The following is a 22,142-nucleotide window of genomic DNA, read 5'->3' on the forward strand; positions in this document are numbered from 1 at the left end:
CGTAGGTGTCATTAAAGAAATGGAGAAGGGCGTGCCATATTTTTCCAGCATGGAAAAAGTTCACGATTCTCGCTTCCCACGTGGTCATGTATTAATCATGTATTGCATCCTTTCTCATTGTTCTAATATCAGCCAAATGGTTTGTTTAGCCCATCAAGGAACACATATCAGAAGAAAATCATGAAAACACGTTATCTAATGAATATATAGATGATTAGAAGTAGGTCAAATGCCCACAGACAGAAGTATTACGAGTTCTACAAGACTCTGGTAATAACAACCCCTGCTCGGCATTGCGCTAATTTTGACACGGTAGCCCCGTTGACCACAGAGTGGTGCAGCGCCATGCCAAACATAGCCACAGCATAGGTGTTTATGCTTTCTTCTCTTCGGCGGCATAGAGTGCTTTGATTTCCTCAACCTCATCATAGCTTCCAAGAAATATAGGAGAGCGCTCATGTATCTTCGTCGGAAGGAGGTCCAGTGCCTGCCGAGGTAAATGATCACATCAGATACTAGCTATAGAAAAAGCCCTTTAATCACACTGGTCATTCCTTTTTTCTGCTCAAGTACTATTTACTCGCATAAAGAAACTAGCTTGGATCTTGTTACTGCATATACAATTAATATACTACCACCATGAGCTTCAACTATATTCTACCACTATAACCTTATAGGAGATCAGAAAACAACGTCCGTATCACATTTAAATCATTACATAATAGGGTTCAAGCACCTTTATACAAGGGCAGGACAAACAAGGTAGGAAACAGCTCAATAACTTTAGGTAGAAGCACATCTTTTTTTTTAAAATAATAATAATAAGGGTAGAAGCACATCTTTCAATACAAAGCTTTCATAAATCCAAGTAGTTAAACAGCTCAACAATAAAAACAATGAAGAAGTTAATACCCGTTGCTTGCCAGTAAAAGCCTGACCTCCTGCTTGTTCCATCAAAAAGGACATCGGGAAGACTTCATATAGAACACTAGTTTGCGCAAATACAATCACACAATGAGTCTCGAAATAAAACCAGTAGAGACAAAAGGACATGTTAGCAGGCTTAATAAAAAAAATTTAGGAGAAATACCAGCACCAAGAGTGCGTTAACATACCGCAGTTTCCCATTGGGGCTCTTTTTATCGGCAGGGTACAAAAATATACCCCCATAAAGTAATGTGCGATGGACATCAGCTACCATGCTGAGTATCATACAGAAATGTCATAAAAAACTATGAAGCTCAAATTGAAGACAGCAAAGACATGTAAAAAAGATAGGGATATTGTCAGTTTTCTATATGCAGAAAATAATCACATTGGAATATTTGATTTCATGTTGAATAACAATGACATTCAATGAAACCCAGTGATCAACAATTTAAGAACTCCTATAAAATAGCTGGCGGGATATATGATCTGAATAATCAATGTTTGAAGGAGGCTGGAGCAGTAGCCCTAACTTAACAACAGCGACTACACTATTTCCGCCCTTTTAATCCTGTTCCTTACCACTTTGATTGCACTGTGGTGGGATGAAATTCAGATGTGGGGTGCGGACTAAAGGATTTCTAACATATAAAGCCACATGATTCATTTTCATTAAATTTTAAGACTGTTTTGTTGGGAGTAGATATCCTCCTAAATTAGAAATGTTCATGGATACAGGGGGGGTCAGGTTTTGACCTATAATTGTATCCAATCCAACTTCTGATGTTTTACAAAATATAAACCCGACTCATTCAATTTTTTTTTAGCCCAAACAGGTTAAATATATCAGGTTGGGCTAAAAGTTTTGTGAATATTACAGATTGTGCATATTAATTCACTTATTCTTCACTGATTCTAAAAAAAATATCGGGTTGCAACTGTTGGAACTAGATAAGATCCCTAGAATGCATATATTAGGGATAGCATAAAAACTATCACAATTTCTACATAAAAACAAAACAAAATAAAAATCATAGTCAAAAATATTTTATCAAATAGTTAGGGTGTAATATGATACAAAAACAGATTGGCAAAAAGAGACAAAAGTGCTTTTGGATTTGTGATTTGATTACGAAAATAAAATTTCCATATGAATTCTTGAAATTTTCATTTGTTTTCTAATGGTCTATTGGTTACCAAATAGAAAAGATTGGAATTGTAAAATGCATTGTCACTTCATCAAATTAAACAAAAAAACTATAATTTTTGTGAAAGTAAAGAATATAGAGAAGAGAAAGAGATTAAAATAATAAGAGGCGGTTGTGAGGGTGAACATGAGAGATGAAAAAATAATGAGAGAGAAGGGAAAATATTATTTATATCAAGAACTCAAGGTATTTACATTGAGTTATACAGGTTGATTTGGGTTATAAAAATCCTAACCCGTGATATTTATTTATTAGGTTGTTTGACTCACTATCATTCGTAATATCCATATTATCCGATTTTAACAAGTTGAGTTGGGTCAGATATTGCAAATATTACTTATGAGAAGGTTTTTTTAAACGCCCCTAGACCAAATGTGGTTGATTAAAAAAACCAGAAAATTGTAGTTGCTAGAATGAGGATCAAGGATACCTTCCAATATATCTTAGAGATTTTGCTGAGGAACCATCCTGGGGAAACTTGCATTTTTCAACATACCTAAAGTCATAAAATACAACCTTAGATCATAATCACTAAAAAGGTAATAGACTATCATAAAGAATACCACATACTTGGCTGTTGGACCATCCCAGTTCCTCACATTTCCTTCATTCACTGAATAAATCTTTCCTTTCTTTGGAATCTGTCCAGAAACAAATGTGAGAAACAAATATCAGATACTCCACATTAAACTCAAAATTTATGTACAGAGATTAAAAGCATCCTTGGACATGCACATGTAATTTTAAATAGCAGTTTTCTACTATTTAAAAAGAAGAGATATGGTAGTCCTCAAGGCTGTCAAAAACCACAAGCATTACTTAACTGCAGTTCTATGGATAAGCATGCAGTTCTCGCACTTAAAGAGGATGGATTGAATTCCTCGTATGTGAAACTAACTAGAACGTGTAATCATGCAGTTTAACTGATTTCTATTCCACAATTTACTACTGAAAACTGAATTTACCTTTATGTCAGGGTGTGTGAGTATGAACTCCCCGAGGGATGGATCCAGGGTGAAACCATTAACACCAGTTCCAGTGCTCAAAACAAACTGCCAAATCATATATTGATTAGTAAGAGCATGACACAACGAAGTGCAAGTCACAATGGCAGACAAAGAATCGTGGACCACAATCTTCGTACTCCCATAAAAAAAGTCAAATTTGAAATTAAACATAAAAGGACACTTCTCAAATGAATAAGGTGATGTCAATGGATTGACAATTGTCATCTTGATAATTCCAAACCACAAAAAAAAAAAAAGATGGAGCCATTTAAATACAGGAAAGGTGATCCATCATACCGTGCAAGAGCTTCCATACATGCAATAGCCAGCTGCAAGCATATTTTTCCCAGGTTGCAACACATCATCTAGAGTTGGTTCATGGTCATCTTTCACCATATAAATTCCAAAAATCTAGATGAAAGAGAAGGCATTCAATATATAACTGCAATGTCAAGTTATTCTGGAACAACAGTCACTCTTCATCATGTCAGTTAAGGATTTGAATTAAAAAAAGAAAACAATGTCATGTTTCATAATGAGAGATCATACCGTTCCAATAGAAACACCACAATCAATGTTGGAGGATCCATCCAATGGATCAAACACAACACAGTACCTGCTCAAATATCAAACCGATACCATGTGTTAGTCTAAAGAATCCAAAACAGAGCAGGCCGTAACCATAACAAATAGTGAACAGACAAGAACATTTGCAGATACCTTCCACGCCTGGAAGGCTCCACAAATGTTGCTTCTTCATCTTCTTCTGAGACAAGGATGCACTACCACAAGATCCAAATCTTAAACAAAATTCCAACAAATAAATTTCACATCGACATATAGATTACCCCGTAACTTACTGTTCGGCCACTGCTTACTAAAGCCTTGATGAACACTTCATTTGAAAGGACATCAAGTTTCTTTTGCTCTTCACCCTTTTTCCAAAAAGAGAAATATAATCGCACTAACCATTGTATTTATATAACAACGAATAGCTCATTCAAAACATTAACAGAAAACAAAAGGAAAAAAACATGGAATTTGGACCCGGCACTCAACAACTTGCCTGAACATTAGTCTCCCCAGCAAGTCCAATAATTTTGGCTAGACCCGCCTGCACAAGTAAAAAAATTGGAGATAAATTGGCTTCCTCGTTGGCTTTTCAGTTTTTCTTCGATAATATATACAACCACCACAGGTGACTTACGACAATAACCTAGATTACTATTTTAAGTGATGTTCTATTTTTGAGACTCGACTGAAAGTCGTGATTAAAATTCTACATGGAATCGCATTTAAAAATTGAACGAAGAGAAAAAGATTTCATCTTCCGCGGAGCACCAAACCCAGGCCAAGAAATCACCAAGATTAGGTAGTTAGAATTTTCATTAAACTTCAAAGAAAAAATTGTCACTTTTGGTTTGCTCTGGATTGGAAATAGCATAGGAAGAGGATTTTGATTCTAATTCCAAATAAAACTCAAAAATTTGACTTTCATTTAAAAATCAAATCCATTTACAGACAATTGTTATTGCTTAGTAAGTGGAATAAGAGAGGAGAATTATTTCATTTCCAATTCTTAGGCGAACAAAGATGGGTAATTAAAGAAGAAGCCATGCTTACATATTTAGTTAATAAGGAAGCGAACGCAGACATGGACCTACCTTGTTAACGACAGAGCAAACGAACTTGCAGCCAAGAACAATGTGATTTAGCAGAATAGAGAAATCACCACGCGACTCAGGATATTTGGATTGCTCGTTCAACACGAACCTCGTTATGGTCATCAGGTCCGTCCTGTGAGCATCTGCTGCGTGATCCATCTCTCTCTCTCTCTCTCTCAAAAACTTGTTCGAATCCGGTTTGTAATATAATTTGAGTTTTTTTTTTTATTGACGAGAATGCGTGTTGGTCAGTTCGAGAGGAGAAGATAAATATGAAAGCGAAGAGAGAGAGGGGATGGGGCTATCTGGTGTAAACGGAAGTTTCGGAGGACACGTGGAGACAAGAGAGTGAGAGACTGAGGTGTGTGGCCGTCGCTGCAGATAACACCTTCCGTCGTTTATCTCTGATTGGACGGTAATGAGGTTTCTGTTTTAGTTCTGTTCGTGTTTTGAGGATGACGAGATGGTGGTGTACTTCGAGGTCGTTTTATATCTGCTGCAATCTGCTGTGCTTGTAATGTGTTTGTTTTAAAAGTAAAATAATATTATTTTAATATATTTTTAAATAAAAAATAACTGTTATACTTGTTATTTTCCCAAGTACCTTCTTGTCTTATTTTATTTTATTTTATTTTTATGTAGTGATTTTTATTGTGGAGCCGACCATTCGATTTATTTCTTCCTTTTTACTCTTATCTTACGAATAACATTCAACGGCTGACATGTGGATGTGCTGCCGTCGTTATCCATCCAAATATCAACTTGATTTCCCGTATTCTTTTATCTTTAGCAAATCCTGGATTCTCGGTGGCTTGCGGAGGAAATTAACAAAGTGCTTTCTTTTTCCTTTTTTTTCTCTCCAAGTAGTGGTAGATGATTGACTTTGCTGTGTTGTGGGTTAAATTAAAATTTTCTTGAACGTTAATATTTTTTTAATATTTTTAAAGTTTTTTTAGTGTAAAAAAATTAAAGCATGTGATGATTTATTTAATATAATTTAGTTGACTTTACTAGTTCAAAAGGAACTATAAACCATGTAAAAACAAATTTTAACTAGACAAAATTTTAAGATGATATTTTTTTTAATATTAAAATAATAACATATTAGATTGACCTTGGATAACCCAGGTTAACGTGCCAAATTCATGACTCGAGTTATGAGACTATGATAACCCTATATAAAGTAAATCAAAATAAATTATTAAGTCTAATTATCAATCAACTCAATATTGAATGATAAAATTAAAAAAATCAATTAAAAAAGGGCCTCAAAAAACAACATGGGTTAACATGTTAAACTTGCAATCCAAGTCATAAGACCAAGATAATCCCGTGGAAAGCAAATCAAAACAAATTATAAATTTCAATATCTAACCAGCATAATATTAAAAGACGAGATTAAAAAAATATTAAAAAACAACATGAGTCAATCCACCAAACTCATGACTCGGGTCATCAGATTGAGATAACCTTATAGAAAAAAAATAATTTGATTTAACCCGGGTTAGCCTGTCAAATCTGCAACTTTGATCTTGAGATTAAGATAAACCCATAGAGAGAAGGTCAAATAAATTATAAAATTCAATTCTCAATTGTCTATGTCGAACCTAATGTTAAACGATGAAAATTGTAAAAATCTTAATTAAAGCCATGAAATTGAAAAAAAAAATCAATTAAAAAAAAGAAAAAAAATGAGTCAATTAGGTTAATTCATGACTCGGGTTATGAAACAGGGACAACCTAATAAAAAAACAAGTTCATTGTTGAAGGACTCATGACTCAGGTAATAAGACTAATATAACCTTTTAGGAAAAAAATTAAAAAAAAATAACCTGATTTAACCAGGGTTAAAATGCCAAAACCCCTGACCTTGATCTTAAGACCAGGATATTCTTATAAAAAAATCAAATTAAATTATGAAGCTCAATTCTCAACCGATCCAATGTTGAATGATAAAATTAAAAAATAAATAAATACATAAAAGACACAAAAAACAACTCGAGTTAATCTGTTAAACATTATTCTTGTGTAATAAGATCAGAATAATCTAATAAAAAGTAAACAAAACAAATCATGAAGTTTAATTATCAATCAAATCAATATTAAAGGATAAAATTGAAAGAAAAAAACTAATTAAGAAAAGGAAAAAAAAATCTAAGTCAACTAGGTTAACCCGTCAAACCTAAGATCTGTGTCATGAAAGTGTGATAACTAAAAAGAAAAAATGAAATTAAAAAAAAAACAAATTAATTAAAAAGAAAAAAAATAAAAAAAACAAAGAAAAAACAACAAAGCATTATTCAAATGAATAGTGTTTGTGATGAGGGGTACAGTAAAACCCCCTCCACTTTTAGTTTATAGTTAATAATAATTATATTTTTTAAATAATTTTAAAGTAATACATTGGCAATCCTCTAAAGACGTGGGGATTTACTATACAAATTACATTGTGAATCCTCTTAAAAATATTGTGAATTCACTGTTCACAATATTTTTTCTAGTCCTGACTTTATTTTCAATTTCACCCTTGTAGAACTAAATTATAGGCCGATTTCAGTTAATTTCTTATAAAATGGTTAGATTAAACGACAAGGGATCAAAGTGAGAGAAACTCAGGAAATGGATGGCTTTTTGGACTTTATGAGACATGTTCATTATAGACTTCATACTTTTCAAATTATAAATATTGTGTCTCTCTAATTTTAAAAATTCCAAAAACAGATCAATTTTAGTCCAAATCTTTATATTTTTTTGTTTTTAAATCCATAGTTTGAAAAGAAGAGAGGAAGTCACCAAACTTCTAAGGTAGAGAGAGAAAAACAGTGTTAACATCGATTTCAACCACCAAGATGGTTGATATTGGTGTAAATGACTTTCATTTAGTGAGGAGAATTCCATTTAGGTGCCTTTTCACCTTTAAATTACCTGAAAAATCAATTTTAAGCTCGGGAAAATTTTTGGTTCCGTGTTGATTTCGGATTTTTGTGCGTTTTTTTATGGCAAATGGCAATTAATGGGTTTGTCAAATGTCTAGAGTTCTTTTGAGGTATTTTTGGTCAAAATTGATTGAAAAATCAGTTTGTAGATAAAAAAATATCATCTCTGATTTATTGGCCGCCATAGTACCAAAATCTAGGAAAAACAAACGACATGTCGTTTACCTCAACAAACGATGTGTCATTTGACTCTATTTTTTTTCAAAAAACAAATTGGAGCATACACATGTCAGGCCCAACAATGCCTAACCTCTTTTTCTTTTTTTCTAATTTTATTTTTTTAATTGATACATGTTTTTAATATGTATTTTTAAAATACTTTTAATATTTAAATTAACACCCCTCCTCTCTAGTTTTTTATTTTGTTTATTTAACATTTTTTAAATAGCAGATGATATTAATTATTTTGTATGTGTTTAATTTTTGAAAAGATTATTCTAATTCATCTATGATTTTTTTTTATATTTTATATAAATAATTTTTAAAAAAAAATAAAAAAAAACATCTAGTTTTAGATAATATTTCTAATATGTGTAATCTTGCATAATTTTTTTTTCCTCTGGTTTTATTCAATCAACTTTATGTATGTACGATTTCTATTATTATATGATTAAATAAAAATTAATTTTAATAAACAAAATTATTAAACACGACTTGATAAATGACTCATGTTATGAGATCTAATATTTTGATCTATATTTGTCTGTTAGTTTTTCTAATTTTATCCTTAGCTATCATTAATGATTTTTTTAGACATAGATGGATCTTAATTTATTTAATTAAATGCACGCATAAAATTTTTGAACTTGAGATTTTTTTATATAAAAATCACATAAAAAAGATGCATATTCAATTTTTTTTTAGAAAAAAAATATCCAAACCACTACAATGCACGTGAACAAGATTAACTGGGTATAAAAATGCTATATCTTTAATATCTAAACCACTACAATGCACGTTAACAAGACTAACTAGGTATAAAAAAGCTACATCTTTAATAAATAACGACTCAGACCTGATATTATTATTAATTATTATCAAATATGCTAATATATAATGGACATTCACTATTCACTCCTTATAGAAATGACAGTTTTGTAATTTTTGTACTTGAGGTTTGTTGACAATATCATGTTTTAGGTTTTATAAAGTTTTGATTATGCATTTAATGCACTTTATTTGTCTATTTACATCTATCCTTTCATCCATTTTGTTGTGTTATTTTCTTTTCTTTCAATACCTATAATTTATAACTCTAATTCTTATCGTTTATGTACACTAACCCAATATCAACATTTGTTTTCTTCTTTTTTGCTCCAACTCTTATAGGATTACGTGGCTTATCTGCTATGATGTATTTTTAGTTTCTTTCCTTCTTTTTCTTTGCTCTAGAACTTATTGTTTCCTTTTTTATATATTTTTAGTTTTTTTTCCTTGAACTACACGCCATTCAAGCTTTAAAGCTTTATTTTTCTCTCTCCATTGTCCAGTGTCTCTTCCCATGTCACCTTTTTTGAAATCTTCTTTAAAGAATATTTTGAATGTGGATGGAAAGATAAATGAGTTTTAGCATTTTCCAACATTATTACCCTTTTATGATGAACCACTTTTGGTGAACATTTTAATTTCTAAAAATAAATGTTAGTAGCAAAGATTAAAAAATATCCTCACACGCTCCCTCACGTATTTACTCTCAAATTAATGTCTCTCCTCTCGTGTTTTACACAATTTTATAGGCTTTTCATTTAATTATACTCACTACAACTTTTACCTCTCAATCCATAACTTTTTCTTAAAAGTAATTGGTACAATAATCAAATAAATCAACTAATCAAAGTAAAAATTTTTAATTAATTATTGATTCAAGAAGCAAATATTTAACTGAAAACTAGCAAATTGATGAAACTATGAATGCAAATTTTACGAGTAACAATGCAAGTTTTATATAAGATATATGACGATATGAAGACACGATTAAAATTATAGAATTAAAAAAAAATCAAGACAATTAAGAAAATTAAAAAACTAAAGATTTTTTATACTAAACCTGAAAACTAGAGGAATTAATACCAAGCCAATAAGATTTCATGAATCAAATCAAAATAACCCAAATATCAGTTTTTTTCCTCTTAAACTTTCAATCTAATCAACAAATCTCAATTTCTTATCCTTTTTTTTCTTATTCAATAAACTCAAAATAAATCAAGATATATATATATATTTTTGCTCCAGTAATCGGCAATCCACAAAACACAAAGTAGGTTTTTTTTATGCTAACAATTAGCAAACTAAGAAAACACAAGAGTGAGGATTTTCTTTTAAACTAGTTGAAACTAAGGCATATAGAATTAAAGCAAAATTAAAGAACACGAATTGAAAAGATATAATCTAAAATTAGAGCAAGCTTTGATACCAATTGATGCAAACTTTACGGATATAAGGATTCATGAACCCACAGACAAATTGATTTCCTCTCAAGGAAGATAAGATCAAGTTTAAATTTAAGCTTGACCTAGCATAAACCTTTTCCCAAATAACCAAGACTATAAGGAAGACCACCTCCACCCCATGCCTATATCAAGATGTGATGAGAAGTATAGAAAAGACCATAAAAATTTGTTAATCCTTCAATAAGTTTGAGTAATTCAGTTAAAAATCAAAGTATAAGAATCACTCGCAACAAACAGAGCGCACATAATATACATCAACTTTGTTATTATTGTCAAAACTAAATAAAATCCTTACATAAGAATATTTATATGTAAACCCCAAAACTAATGGGTCAGATATGCACCTAATTTAAATAAAGCCCAAAATAATTAGAATTAGGTTTAAAATAATACAAATAAATAAAAAATAGTCTAAGATTGCTTTTTACCATTTTTCGTATATGATAGTGAGAAATGCCTAAGATAAACAATTATTGAAGAATCCTTGTTGAACAAAAGTGTAATACCTTATATAATATGAATTAATTTCTGACAAACTATTTCTTCTTGTTCGATATGGAATTCTTATAAAAAAAAAAGTAAGATAAAAGCTACCATATAAATTCTTAATAATATTAAGGGCTCATTGTAGTGAATGAAATCCATAACTCTTAAGGAAACAATATTTTTTTTTTTACACTTTGCTAACAGATTCTAGGCTCAACTTGAAACATGCATGTTTTTCGTTTTTCTCTTTCAGATGAATTAGTGGGCCTACTATATATAATTAGAAAAGTACATATGTCTAGTTCTCAACCCAATTATAATCGCATCCAAACTCATCCTGCAACTCTATATACAAATCAAAAAGTACATAAAGATCCAAACTGGTAGATCTAAACCTTTTTAACCCAAACTTCTTGACTTAGCCCAATGAACTCCTCTTGCATTCACTTCATTTTAGGCCTTATAATAGACCAAATAAAAACTCCTAATAGATCATTTGATGTCATAGCCAAGATCATATCATCCAAGAGAGCATGTTGATAAATCATCGAGAGGAATATGATTAAAGCCTATATTCAAATAATTGTCATGATGGAAATCCAACCTAATTGTTTGAAGATCCCAAAATATAAGTTCAAAGGGACAACCAAATCATGTATCAATTCAGTAGTTGCACTTTTGCCCATTTTATATGATGAAAAATGTTATTTGCAACAAAAACCATGATAAACTAAGCTTTTAATTATTCTTATTGCTTGAGAAATTCAAGTGGGATATTGTAGGATACTCTTAATAAGAATCACCTATGTAAGTGTAAAACGAGGCAAATTCTATGAAAAATAAAAAAAAGACTAAATTCTTTAAAGCACCCTCTAAAACCAGGATGTGTTTGGGGCTAAAATGAACACAACTGTGAGAATCAAAATTGTAAGAAGATGAGCTATGTGATTTCTATTGTTTGGGTTTACATAAAGGTTAAATAGCTCAAGACATCATGTTTGTTAGTTAGCTTAGTGAATCCAACAGTTTTTCAATAAGAAAGTTTCAAGGTCAAAAGCTAGCTTACCCGATGCAGACTTGTCGTTGTTACTCTCAAATTTCTGTGTCGACTTTGTATTTTCTTTTAATAAATTTTTTTTCATTCATATAGGGGATTGTTAGGGTGAATGAAAAGTTACATCTACTGAATGAAGAATTGTGTTGTTCTAAAATAGATTAATGTTAATTTAATTGTATCCTTGTAAAGATATGTCTGTTTATTTTAAATAAAAATAACATTAATTTAACTGTTAGAATTTGCTTATAAAAAAAGACAACCCTAACATAGTTTTTATTATTCAAAATATTTTTAATCTTTCTAAAACTTACCCCCTTTACATTCTCTCTATCAAAATCCCTCTACTCATTTCTTACTTTCTTATAGAAAGTAACATATATTTTTTTTGGTTCGCTGTTTATTCTCGATTGTGCTGCTAATAATAAGAGATTATGTAAGTCTGAAAAATAATATTGCGATCACACTGCTAGCACCATAAAGCAAACAATAAATCATTTTAAGGTTAGATGATTGATCTTTGCCTTAATCTATCTCTTCTAGTTTATTTTATATCAACAAGTACTGTAAGTTATTTTACTTTTATATGTTGATATTCATTTATATGTTTTGTAGAAACCAAATTATAGAAACTACAAATATAACCTTTAAATTGCCTTGAATACACCATGTTAGCTCCCATCTTTCTATTTAGAACCCAATTTTCATATCTAGTTTCAAGACTGCACCAAAAAAATTATTTTGAAAGTTTGAATGGGTAAAAGATTTAGATGGCTAGATTCGATTTTATGGCATTTGTGTTGATGAAAAATATGAAATTGGGGTTGATTTTGTATTGCACACAAAGTGTTTGATGAAATACCATTTTTTAGTTATTTTCCAATTTTTGACAAAGTTTTAATATTAGTTTGGCGTTGAAGTTGTGATTTTTCAATACTTATGATATTATCATTTTTATTACATTTTAGGGGCTTTTTAGTTATTAAATAAAAAATAATAGTTATCCTATAAATAACCAGATATTTTTTTTGATTTTTTTTGCGATGATGTTAAGTGTTAGCACGCGTACAAAGTCCAAGATGTAAATAGTATTTTTTAAAACTAGAATGGATAATTGCAATATGAAACAAACTACAAAATGTTAAGAGTAATTTTTTCTTTTTAAAATTTGGTTTAAGTTAGTTTTTAACTTAAATTTTTAAAAAGTTATAAATATATTTGGCTAGGAATACATTTTAGTTCAAATAATTAATCTATTACAAAATTGAGTTAGAATTTAATTTAATTTAATTTAATAAAAAATAAAAATTTTATCTGAATGATAATTTATATTATCTATATTATCTCAAAATGTTGTTTTGAGTGTTTTTTTTTATATTAAATATATTTCCAACTTAAAACTATTTTAAGTCATTTTTTAGGTAAATTATTTATGAAAAATAACTTTTGAACTATAAATTAAAGTAAAAAAAATTCATTTTTCATAAACCATTATAATGCAATCTCAATTTATGTTTTCATCTTTGAGAGTTTTTTTTTTCTTTTTTTAAACTGTCGGTGATCTCTTTATGAGCTCATCCTGGTAGGGTGGATGACAACCCAGAGTTTTAGCTTTAAGAGTATTGGATCAAAAGACAGGCTGACAAGTGATAATAATAGATCCATCATCTATGATTCCAGGGGCGTATCCTTTAATGTCTCCCTCAAGTCTTTAAAGAGGATGACTTAAAGCGGTAGCCAGTGGTGGCATAAAGCATGTCGAATGAGAGATGTTATTTAGAATAGTTAAATTGATAATATGGTTTTTTGAATAATATAAATATAACTTTTTTTTATATGCACTCTATTAGTAAAATGTTTTTTAGAAGAGTCAATTGTGTTTTAATATATTTGATATTAATAAAACTATTTGTTAATTGTAACTACCTAACACAACTCCAATCAAAACCTTTATTTTGCATCAAAATATATTTAACAAACTTTTAACACTTTTAATCAATCTATCAGTATTATAGCCCCAATCATGGCTACTAATAAAATTAGACTAGGAACAAAAAACCAGACGAAATTGAATGACTCTCCAAGATAAAATTACTATTTTGGCTATTTAATGTAGCTCTTTTCTTAAAGTTAAAAGCTAATTTGATTTCTGTTTCTGTTTTTTTTTACTTTTTATTTGGCTCTTCCATTAGAGATGTGTGAAAGACTACTATATAATGTAGGCCTTGTTAAAATGGATATGCCAAGTTTATTCATGAGTGTAAACGCTTTCTCATTCCTTCTCTCAATCTTAAACATCTTTTCCTTTTATTTATGAGAGAGAGGTTCATTTTACAAGTTACAATCATATGGTCTCAATCTCGCACACCAATCCCTTCTTTTCAACACAAAGAGTGTTTGTTTTTGTAATATAACATGTTTTTTAAAGTGTTTTTTATTTTAAAAAATATTAAAATAATTTTTTTGGATGATTTTAAATGCTAATGCAAAAAAATATTATGAAAAAACATTATTATATATGTTTTCAATTAAAAAATATCTTTTAAAAATATCATATAATACCAAATACACACAAAATATTTACATGAAAAGCCCACTTTGGACTTTTTTTCACTTCTAGACCCGAGTCCACACACTAACCACATATCTAATGTTTCAATCAACATCAAACGCTTATCCTCGAAGACACAACATCCCATAGGTGGAAATTCATCATGAATATAAATTCAACAATAAACCAAAAAACAGTATACTAAATCTCACCTTTCTATTCTGGCAAAGATTCTCTTTGGACACCAAAAATAAAGTGAAAGAATTGGGATGTTTGGAACTGCTGTTGTATTATATTTTTTAAAAAAATTAATTTTTTTAGTTTTAAATTATTTTATTTTATAATTTGGATTGTTTTGATATATTAATATTAAAAATAAATTTTAAAAATTAAAAAATATTTTAAAATAAAAAATACACGGCCCTTGAAAAAAAAAACAGTTAACCGTCAGGTCACTAAACTATACTCTTTAATTAAAGATAAATCACATGCTCTTAATTTCCTCAACTACCCTAGCCTTTCCACCCAACACGCCCATAACTTGAACTCCATAACAAGGTGAAACATGTCATTTCATTAAGGGTAAGTAACCATCGACTCACTGTTTATATAGTACACGACATCGTTCGGGCCCGGCAACTTCCTTTTCAGATAATCTTCTTTCACTTTTTAACGCTATGTAGACTTGAAAATCCCAATCCTACCTTCATTCTTCTTTGTTGAAAATCGAATGCCCAAATGAAATCCAAATCCATTCACGTTCTAAACCAGAAATTCCAAACCCTAATAAATTAGGGTTTTTATAATCGCAATCATTTTTTATCTCGTCATCTTTAAATCAAATCAAATCCAATCCTGTTATTAATTTTAATTACTGAATTCAAACGACCTGTAAATACACACATGAAACCCTAAATTCGCTTAATTACAAGCCTCTTTCGATCTGCGATTCTGATTCTTATTTTTCTTCGTCAATGGCGGATCAAGAAGAAGACGACTTGAGAATGGCTCTTAGAATGAGCATGCAAAACTCGCCACCTGAACCTAAGCGGAGTAAGCCGAGGGACGCTGGAGCTCCTGTGGCATCGCCGGAGGATTTGAGGCGGATGAAGCGCGAGCTCATGGCAGCGGCTGCTGAGAAACGGCTTCTCGAGACGAGAGTTGACTCCCCTTCTCCTTCCCAGTCGCCTTCGCCTTCAAAAGCAACAGTTGATAGAAGCCCTGGTAAAAGTACAGATTTTGTTAGAAAGGAGGTAGATTTTGGTTTGAAGGAGGGGAGTTCGGGAAAGGAATTATCGAGTGAGGAAGCTAATGAGTTGTTTTCGATGGTGTTTGGGAGTTGTGTTTCTAATGACATTCTTGCTCAGTGGAGTAACCAGGGCATAAGGTATTGAATAATTTGGTAACTTTCATATTGCAAATGGTTTTGCATGTTTAGTTATGACATGATTCTCTGGGGTCATAATAGTGAATTTTAGCAATTTGATTCATGTTCAGCAACTTACAGCGGAGAAGAGTGGAATTTGTGTCAATGTAGTGATGAAAGGGAAAAGATGTATACTCATAAGAGTCTGTTTGATAGTTTGTAGAATTAGTTGTTGCACAACTTTTTTGAGATCTGGTTCGTTATGAAAATCATGATGTTACTGTAGTTCCATACTTCCATTGGCATGCCCATTATTGTCTAATATCATGTTGAACGTTCCTATAGGTTTAGTCCTGATCCAGAAACATCTATGGGACTAGTGCAGCATGAAGGTGGGCCCTGTGGCGTCTTAGCAACTATACAAGTAATCCCTCGATTTCTAATTATGCTGTTTTTTTCTGTTTTTGTTAGTATGTTTAATCAATTTTTATATTATGCGTGTTCTATGGTCAACTCAAGGTTTTTTTGTTTTGTGTTATGGGAATTGGAACCGGGGTGGGGTGGATGCGGTCCCTAAATGGATCGTTGACCATGGTATCATGTTGAAGAAATGAGCTTTCTTTTGCCAGGCTACTTGGATGTCAACCTGCAGTTTCATCATGGATGTTTTAATGTCATCTTTTTTTTTTGTTTCACTCTTTAGGCTACCATCTAGTCATTCATAGAATTGATTTTCAAATGGATGTCTATGCCATTCATTTCTAGATTTATTTGTAACGGATAGTGGAATTTATGGGGCTTGTGACAATTTGAAGCCATGGTTATGTGAAAGAATTTAATTAATCTTCAAAGAAGCCAAATGCAGGGTGATGATGCTACATCTACTGTTGTGGGTATCACAGAGATTAGAAAAAATGCTTTGAATTGAACTCAAACATGGTTTATCTCAGTAGCAGTTACTAGAAATTTTGCTCGAGGTCAACTATACAACAGGAGCCCTTGCTAGCTGCCAAACTACTAGCTCTTCAATCTATTGATGTTAATTTTTGTGCAATGAAGACTTGGAGACTTATTAACATGGAAGATTGATTCAACTAGTAGTTAGTATGCACAATGGAGAAAAGTTGACCAAGGTGGCATTTGGTATGAGTTTAAAAATTGGGAGTGGATTATTACAAGAGTAATCTTTTAGGGTGTAAAAATAGTTTTTAAGGATGTTTGGTGTGTCAATAAGTAGAAGGGTGGATTGTTAGTGGAAAGAGATAGGAAGTAATTAAATTATTAGTAATGATTTGTTTGTGAGAGAGAAATTATTTGGTGTGTGTTTTCAGAAAAAAAGGAGGGGAGGGAGTATAAAAAATTAGTGTTGCTTGAAGGGTGACTTTTTCCCTTCATGACTTTTAGGTTATGTTTGATCAGGGGGTTAAAATTTATTATTGTGAAATTTTAAGTTTGCTTGGTTAAATTTTGGGAAAGGTGAATTGTTAAGGGGGGTAATGATTACCATCCAAAAACTTTAACCCAACACCCCCTGCCAAACATAACCTAAAAGTCATTTGGTTGCCGATAACTTACAGGAAGTTTGGCCTTAATAGAATCAGAATATAGAAAGATGACTTGTGTGATTGACCACAACTATTCTGGGTTTGCTAAGTTGATTTAATGTATTGCTGTTATACATCCATCCCCTATGATATTCTTTGAAACCACTATCAACACATACATGATTTGGACAATTTGTTGTACATCAGATGTTTATTTTAAATATTTGAAATAATTGTTATATATTGACTTTGTGGTGATTGCAAAAACTTTTAGGCAATGACCTTTGCAAAATTTGTTTTATATATGTATGTATATGTTTTCGAATCATCGGACTCAGCATTAAGGGTTTAGAGAAATAGAGGATACCACAAACTCAAGGTCCAATAGGCCATAATGAACCAAAGGAAATTTTCTTTCTCTTCATAATAATATTGAGCCACTGGCCTGATCACTTTACATTATTATGGCTGTTTTTTGAATTGCTCCAAAATGGAGGAGGTTAAAGGTTGATATCTGGCTTGGAAGTGGGTAGCCTGTGATTTTGTACAAGGTAGTTATTGAAGTCTAAAAGTTATACAATTGTATCAATCATCGTTTCTTTGCACCAGACATTGCTTGCAATATAAGTGTGTAATATTTAGCTCTTGATCTTTTTATCATTTCATCTTGTTTTTAGTTTTCTTGGTGCTCTACTGATTTACAATATTTATAGCTTCAGTTCAAAATCCCTATTGATTTTCTTACAATATTTTGTGTGGTTGTGCAGGCATTTGTTCTCAAACACCTTCTTTTCTTTCCGAATGAAATAGGCAAAGTTACATCAAATGTGCCACAAAATTTGGGCTCTGGAGGATTGTCTAAAAGTCAATATGTTGCATCGGATAATTTCAGTTCTCTTACTGAAGATGCAAAAGCAAGGTGATTATAAGCCATCTGTTTTACTCATGGATTCACATAATATTACTCCTGCTATAAATGACCTTTTTTTTCCCAGTTTGATTTAAATCTTGGTACTTGATTCTTTATTTGCTTTCAATCTATGTTATTGTTTATGATCCTTTGATTTATGAACAAAGAGGAATTATTGAACTCATTGCTTAGATGTGCTTAGTTACTTTTTAAGTGTTGTGAACTGTTCTATTTTTAACTTGTGATAGTGTAATGACTTCATATCTTAGGTTTTTCCATTGGCCTTCTGTGAGTTATTTTATGCAATTATATTCTTTATATGTATGGTTGATTTATTACAAGTTGCGAGGTTGGTGGAATCAAGTTATTGATTCAATTTTCCTTGAATTTGTGCTGAAAGAGATGCGTGGATGTCTGGTCATGGATTCCATATAAAGTGTATTTTTTTTCCTATTTATGGAACTTGATCTTTTGTAGGATAAGCAAAACCACTTTAATCTTCTATTTGCATGCCATGTGCAACCCGGTTCCAGTGAAAATAACTTTTATACCTTATGTCCCTGTACTTAAGGTTTTAAATAATTTGCCACTGCATATATTTAGGTCAGTGGGCCAGGTTTAACAGTTAGTAGTGGCTTGAAACCTTCTTATGATCTTGATCAACTATCATTTATGTGTTACTTGTGTTTCAGGTTGATAGGAATGTTGGGATGCCTTGAAAAACTTTATGGTTCATGATCATTCTTTTTATAGAATCTCATGTATCTTTACTCACATTGCAATTTTCATTTCATGTCTTTAAACTTTTTCCCATTCACAGAGCCCTGGTTAAAAGCATGGGTGAGATATTGTTTATGTGCGGAGACAATAAAAGAGCTGTGATTGCCACTTTGAATGTTGTTGGCCTTGACACTGAGGGCTTTGCAAAGAACGAGGTAAGTTGCTTTAGGTTTGATATGAATGCACTGTTAAATATTAGTTTGGAATGGAAACCTTGTGATTATAATAGCTATTTTTGCACAGCTGTTTTGGATATTTTAGCTGCTAACAGGGATTGTCTTCTATCTTGCAGATCATTGCAAAAGCACTCGAGGGCCTTACAATTGAATCTGCATCTGATTTGCAAAAAATTCTAAGAATCGACACATATACATCACAAACAACTGCATTGCAGAAACTCCATACAGCACTTCCTGTTTTCCAATCTCGTATGGGGGCACTACTGTTCCTTATTTCCGCCTTACTGTCCCGAGGATTGGTATGCTTAAAAAGCCACCATCTTTTCATTTATATTTTCCACTTGAGAGTGTGACCTAATCAGCATCGATTTTAGCTTGGAAATTGGGGGGGGGGGGTGTACTGCTAGTCCATGTCAAAACCTATTCTTTTTCTGGAAGAAGGGGTAGGGTTGGGGTGAGGAGTCAAAAATATTAACTTCCAAATCTATCTTAATTCGAGCTTATCCAATGGTGAGCTGTTTTATTTGGGAGGGGGGGGGGGGTTGAGACTTTGGGCTTATGTTACATTGTTAGAAACAAAGATTGCTTCATCTTTCTGCATTGCTTGTGCTGTTAAGTGCCCAGAGCCTTATGAAGTTTCCTTTGTGAGATTTTGGGGAGCAGGTCTTGCTTTCAGTCTTGGTGTTCCATTTATACAAGCTCCAGAAAATTGTTATTCTTTCAGGATTAAATGGCCTTTTGATTGTTAGAATTGTGTATATTAGTGGCACTCCACTTTAAAATTGGATGTTTATGCCTCTTATGCCTGCAAAATGTTACCTTTTTAGGACTCAATTCAAGCTGACAGGGACGATCCCAACCTTCCCCTAGTCACCGCACCTTTTGGGCATGCTTCACAGGTCTGATATCCACAGATTAATCTATGACGTGCTATTTTGTCCCTCTCCACTTTGATACGTATCTGTCCTTTTACTTTCTATTGGTGAATCTTTGGATAATGATTGGGTTTTTCTGAGATAATATAATTTCTTTTGAACATTATACAGGAAATTGTGAACCTTCTGCTCTGTGGACAGGCTGTCCCTAACGTGTTTGATGGTAGGATGGACTTCGGTGGAGGCATGTTTCTAAAGGGCATATCCATGAGTGTGGAAGTTGGATTTCTCACACTATTAGAATCTCTCAATTTTTGTAAGGTTGGCCAGCATTTAAAATGCCCGAAATGGCCAATATGGGTTGTTGGGAGCGAATCTCATTATACAGTTCTATTTGCTCTCGACACCTCGGTTCAGGACGAGAATGAACTGGAAGAAAGAGAGTCACAGATTCGGAGGGCATTTGATGCACAAGATCAGAGTGGTGGTGGTGGCTTTATCAGTGTTGAAGGCTTCCATCAAGTCCTTAGGGAAGTGGGTATTAGACTTCCATCTGAGAAACTCGATCACCTTTGCAGCACTGGCTTTATTGTATGGAGTGAATTCTGGCAGGTTATTTTGGATTTAGACAAAAGTCTGGGAGGCCTTAAGGATTCAAGTGGGTTGATGGGTAAGAAGGTGTTTGATCTTTGCCATTTTAATGGGATTGCAAAATCTGATATAAATGGAAGCCACGCAACCTCTGGGGGTGAAACACTGGTTCAGAGACCTAGACTCACAAAACTGAGGGTTTCAGTTCCACCAAGGTGGACTCCCGAGGAATTCATGGCAGATGTGGTAGTGACGTGTGGCCCTGGTGGGAAGGAATCAAGTGGTAAAGACACTGAGGTGACCAAACCCGAGCCTTCTCAGCATGCACCATTAGTGGACTGTATTAGAACTCGCTGGTCTCGTGCAGTTTGCAATTGGGTGGGGGATCCGCCTAGTATAGTGTGAATGTTTATCCTTGCTGGGATCCTTCAGTGTGCTCTTATAGTTGGAAACACAGATGGCATATAATCCAAAATCAATCACGAACAAGTCAGTACATTGTACCTTAAGCAAAATGGTTGTTTCATGGTTTGTCTTTCTCAAGTATGTGCAACACCCCATTTCTGCTGTGGATTGTTGTACCTTTGCTCATTCTAATTCGATTTTGATAATGTTAGATACTCGGAGAGAAAGGTTCCCGGCCATGCTTGTTGGCAACCCATTGTGTAAAATTCATTTGTATTGCTCTGTCTTGATTAGGGAAGCCTTTTGCCAGGGAATGTAGGAATGCCTAAATAATGATACATGTCCTCTGGTTGAAAATGTTGTAACAGTTAAACTCTGCCCTGGAGGAAAGCGAATGGGCACCGGAAAACAGTTCTTATTGAAGAGTTTGTAGGCGATTGATAGACATTGTTTTGACGCATGTTTATTTTTAGTAAGCAATATTTAACCATGAATTGCAACAAAGAGAACGAATGATTACTAGTTTCACATCAACTCCATGTAACCAGGCGTGGCAGAGATGGGGTGGGCCGTCATCACCTTTTCCTATAAGTATTTGATACTAGTATTTGATATTTCGTTTGAAAAAGTTTAATTTAAATTAATTTATTTTATTTTATTTTAATATGTTTTTTTATATTTTCAGATTATTTTTGATATTTTTAGATCATTTTAATATATTGATATTAAAAATAATTTTTTAAAAATAAAAAAGTATTATTTTAATATGTTTTGAAATGACAATTACTACCATATTCTCAAACACCCTCATAATATACAGTAATGGCTGCCCGCCTATCCTAAAATAAATGCCTAATTATATATCATATATAGTAATATTTGTTTATGCTAGTGACTATTTATATAAAATAAATAATGAGATAATTATATCAACTCTCTTGTTGATTTTTCACTCTTTCTTTTCTTCATGAATTGAAAAATCACATTTTTCCTCTTCATCTTCTTGTTTTTTGGTAGAAAAAAATTAGTAAAAAAAAAGTATCTTATTATTTATAAGTTTGTTTATATCCAATTTAATCATTAAAGTGCACTAACCATTAGTTATTATTTTGAAATCTATTCATTGCCACAATGTCCGAATATTTACAA

At 32.1% G+C, this 22,142-nt stretch overlaps 2 protein-coding genes across 2 annotated transcripts; one reads left to right on the plus strand and one right to left on the minus strand.

Moving 5' to 3' along the window:
• Nucleotides 1-178: 178 nt before the first annotated feature.
• LOC133693887 (fructose-1,6-bisphosphatase, cytosolic) lies at nucleotides 179-5,292 on the minus strand. The gene is made up of 12 exons (XM_062115250.1): nucleotides 4,807-5,292; nucleotides 4,209-4,256; nucleotides 4,003-4,077; nucleotides 3,863-3,924; nucleotides 3,692-3,758; nucleotides 3,440-3,553; nucleotides 3,101-3,187; nucleotides 2,706-2,776; nucleotides 2,566-2,631; nucleotides 1,116-1,202; nucleotides 913-988; nucleotides 179-487 (listed from the first exon to the last, which is right to left on the minus strand). The coding sequence occupies exons 1-12, from the start codon at nucleotides 4,963-4,965 to the stop codon at nucleotides 374-376; spliced, it is 1,026 nt and encodes a 341-aa protein (XP_061971234.1). The 5' UTR covers nucleotides 4,966-5,292; the 3' UTR covers nucleotides 179-373.
• A 9,683-nt stretch (nucleotides 5,293-14,975) lies between these two features.
• LOC133694544 (uncharacterized) lies at nucleotides 14,976-21,440 on the plus strand. Its single transcript, XM_062116087.1, has 7 exons — nucleotides 14,976-15,730; nucleotides 16,055-16,133; nucleotides 18,021-18,172; nucleotides 18,984-19,098; nucleotides 19,236-19,421; nucleotides 19,950-20,021; nucleotides 20,169-21,440. The coding sequence occupies exons 1-7, from the start codon at nucleotides 15,318-15,320 to the stop codon at nucleotides 20,991-20,993; spliced, it is 1,842 nt and encodes a 613-aa protein (XP_061972071.1). The 5' UTR covers nucleotides 14,976-15,317; the 3' UTR covers nucleotides 20,994-21,440.
• Nucleotides 21,441-22,142: the final 702 nt, after the last annotated feature.

Source organism: Populus nigra, chromosome 5, assembly GCF_951802175.1.
Source record: "Populus nigra chromosome 5, ddPopNigr1.1, whole genome shotgun sequence".
NCBI lineage: Eukaryota > Viridiplantae > Streptophyta > Magnoliopsida > Malpighiales > Salicaceae > Populus > Populus nigra.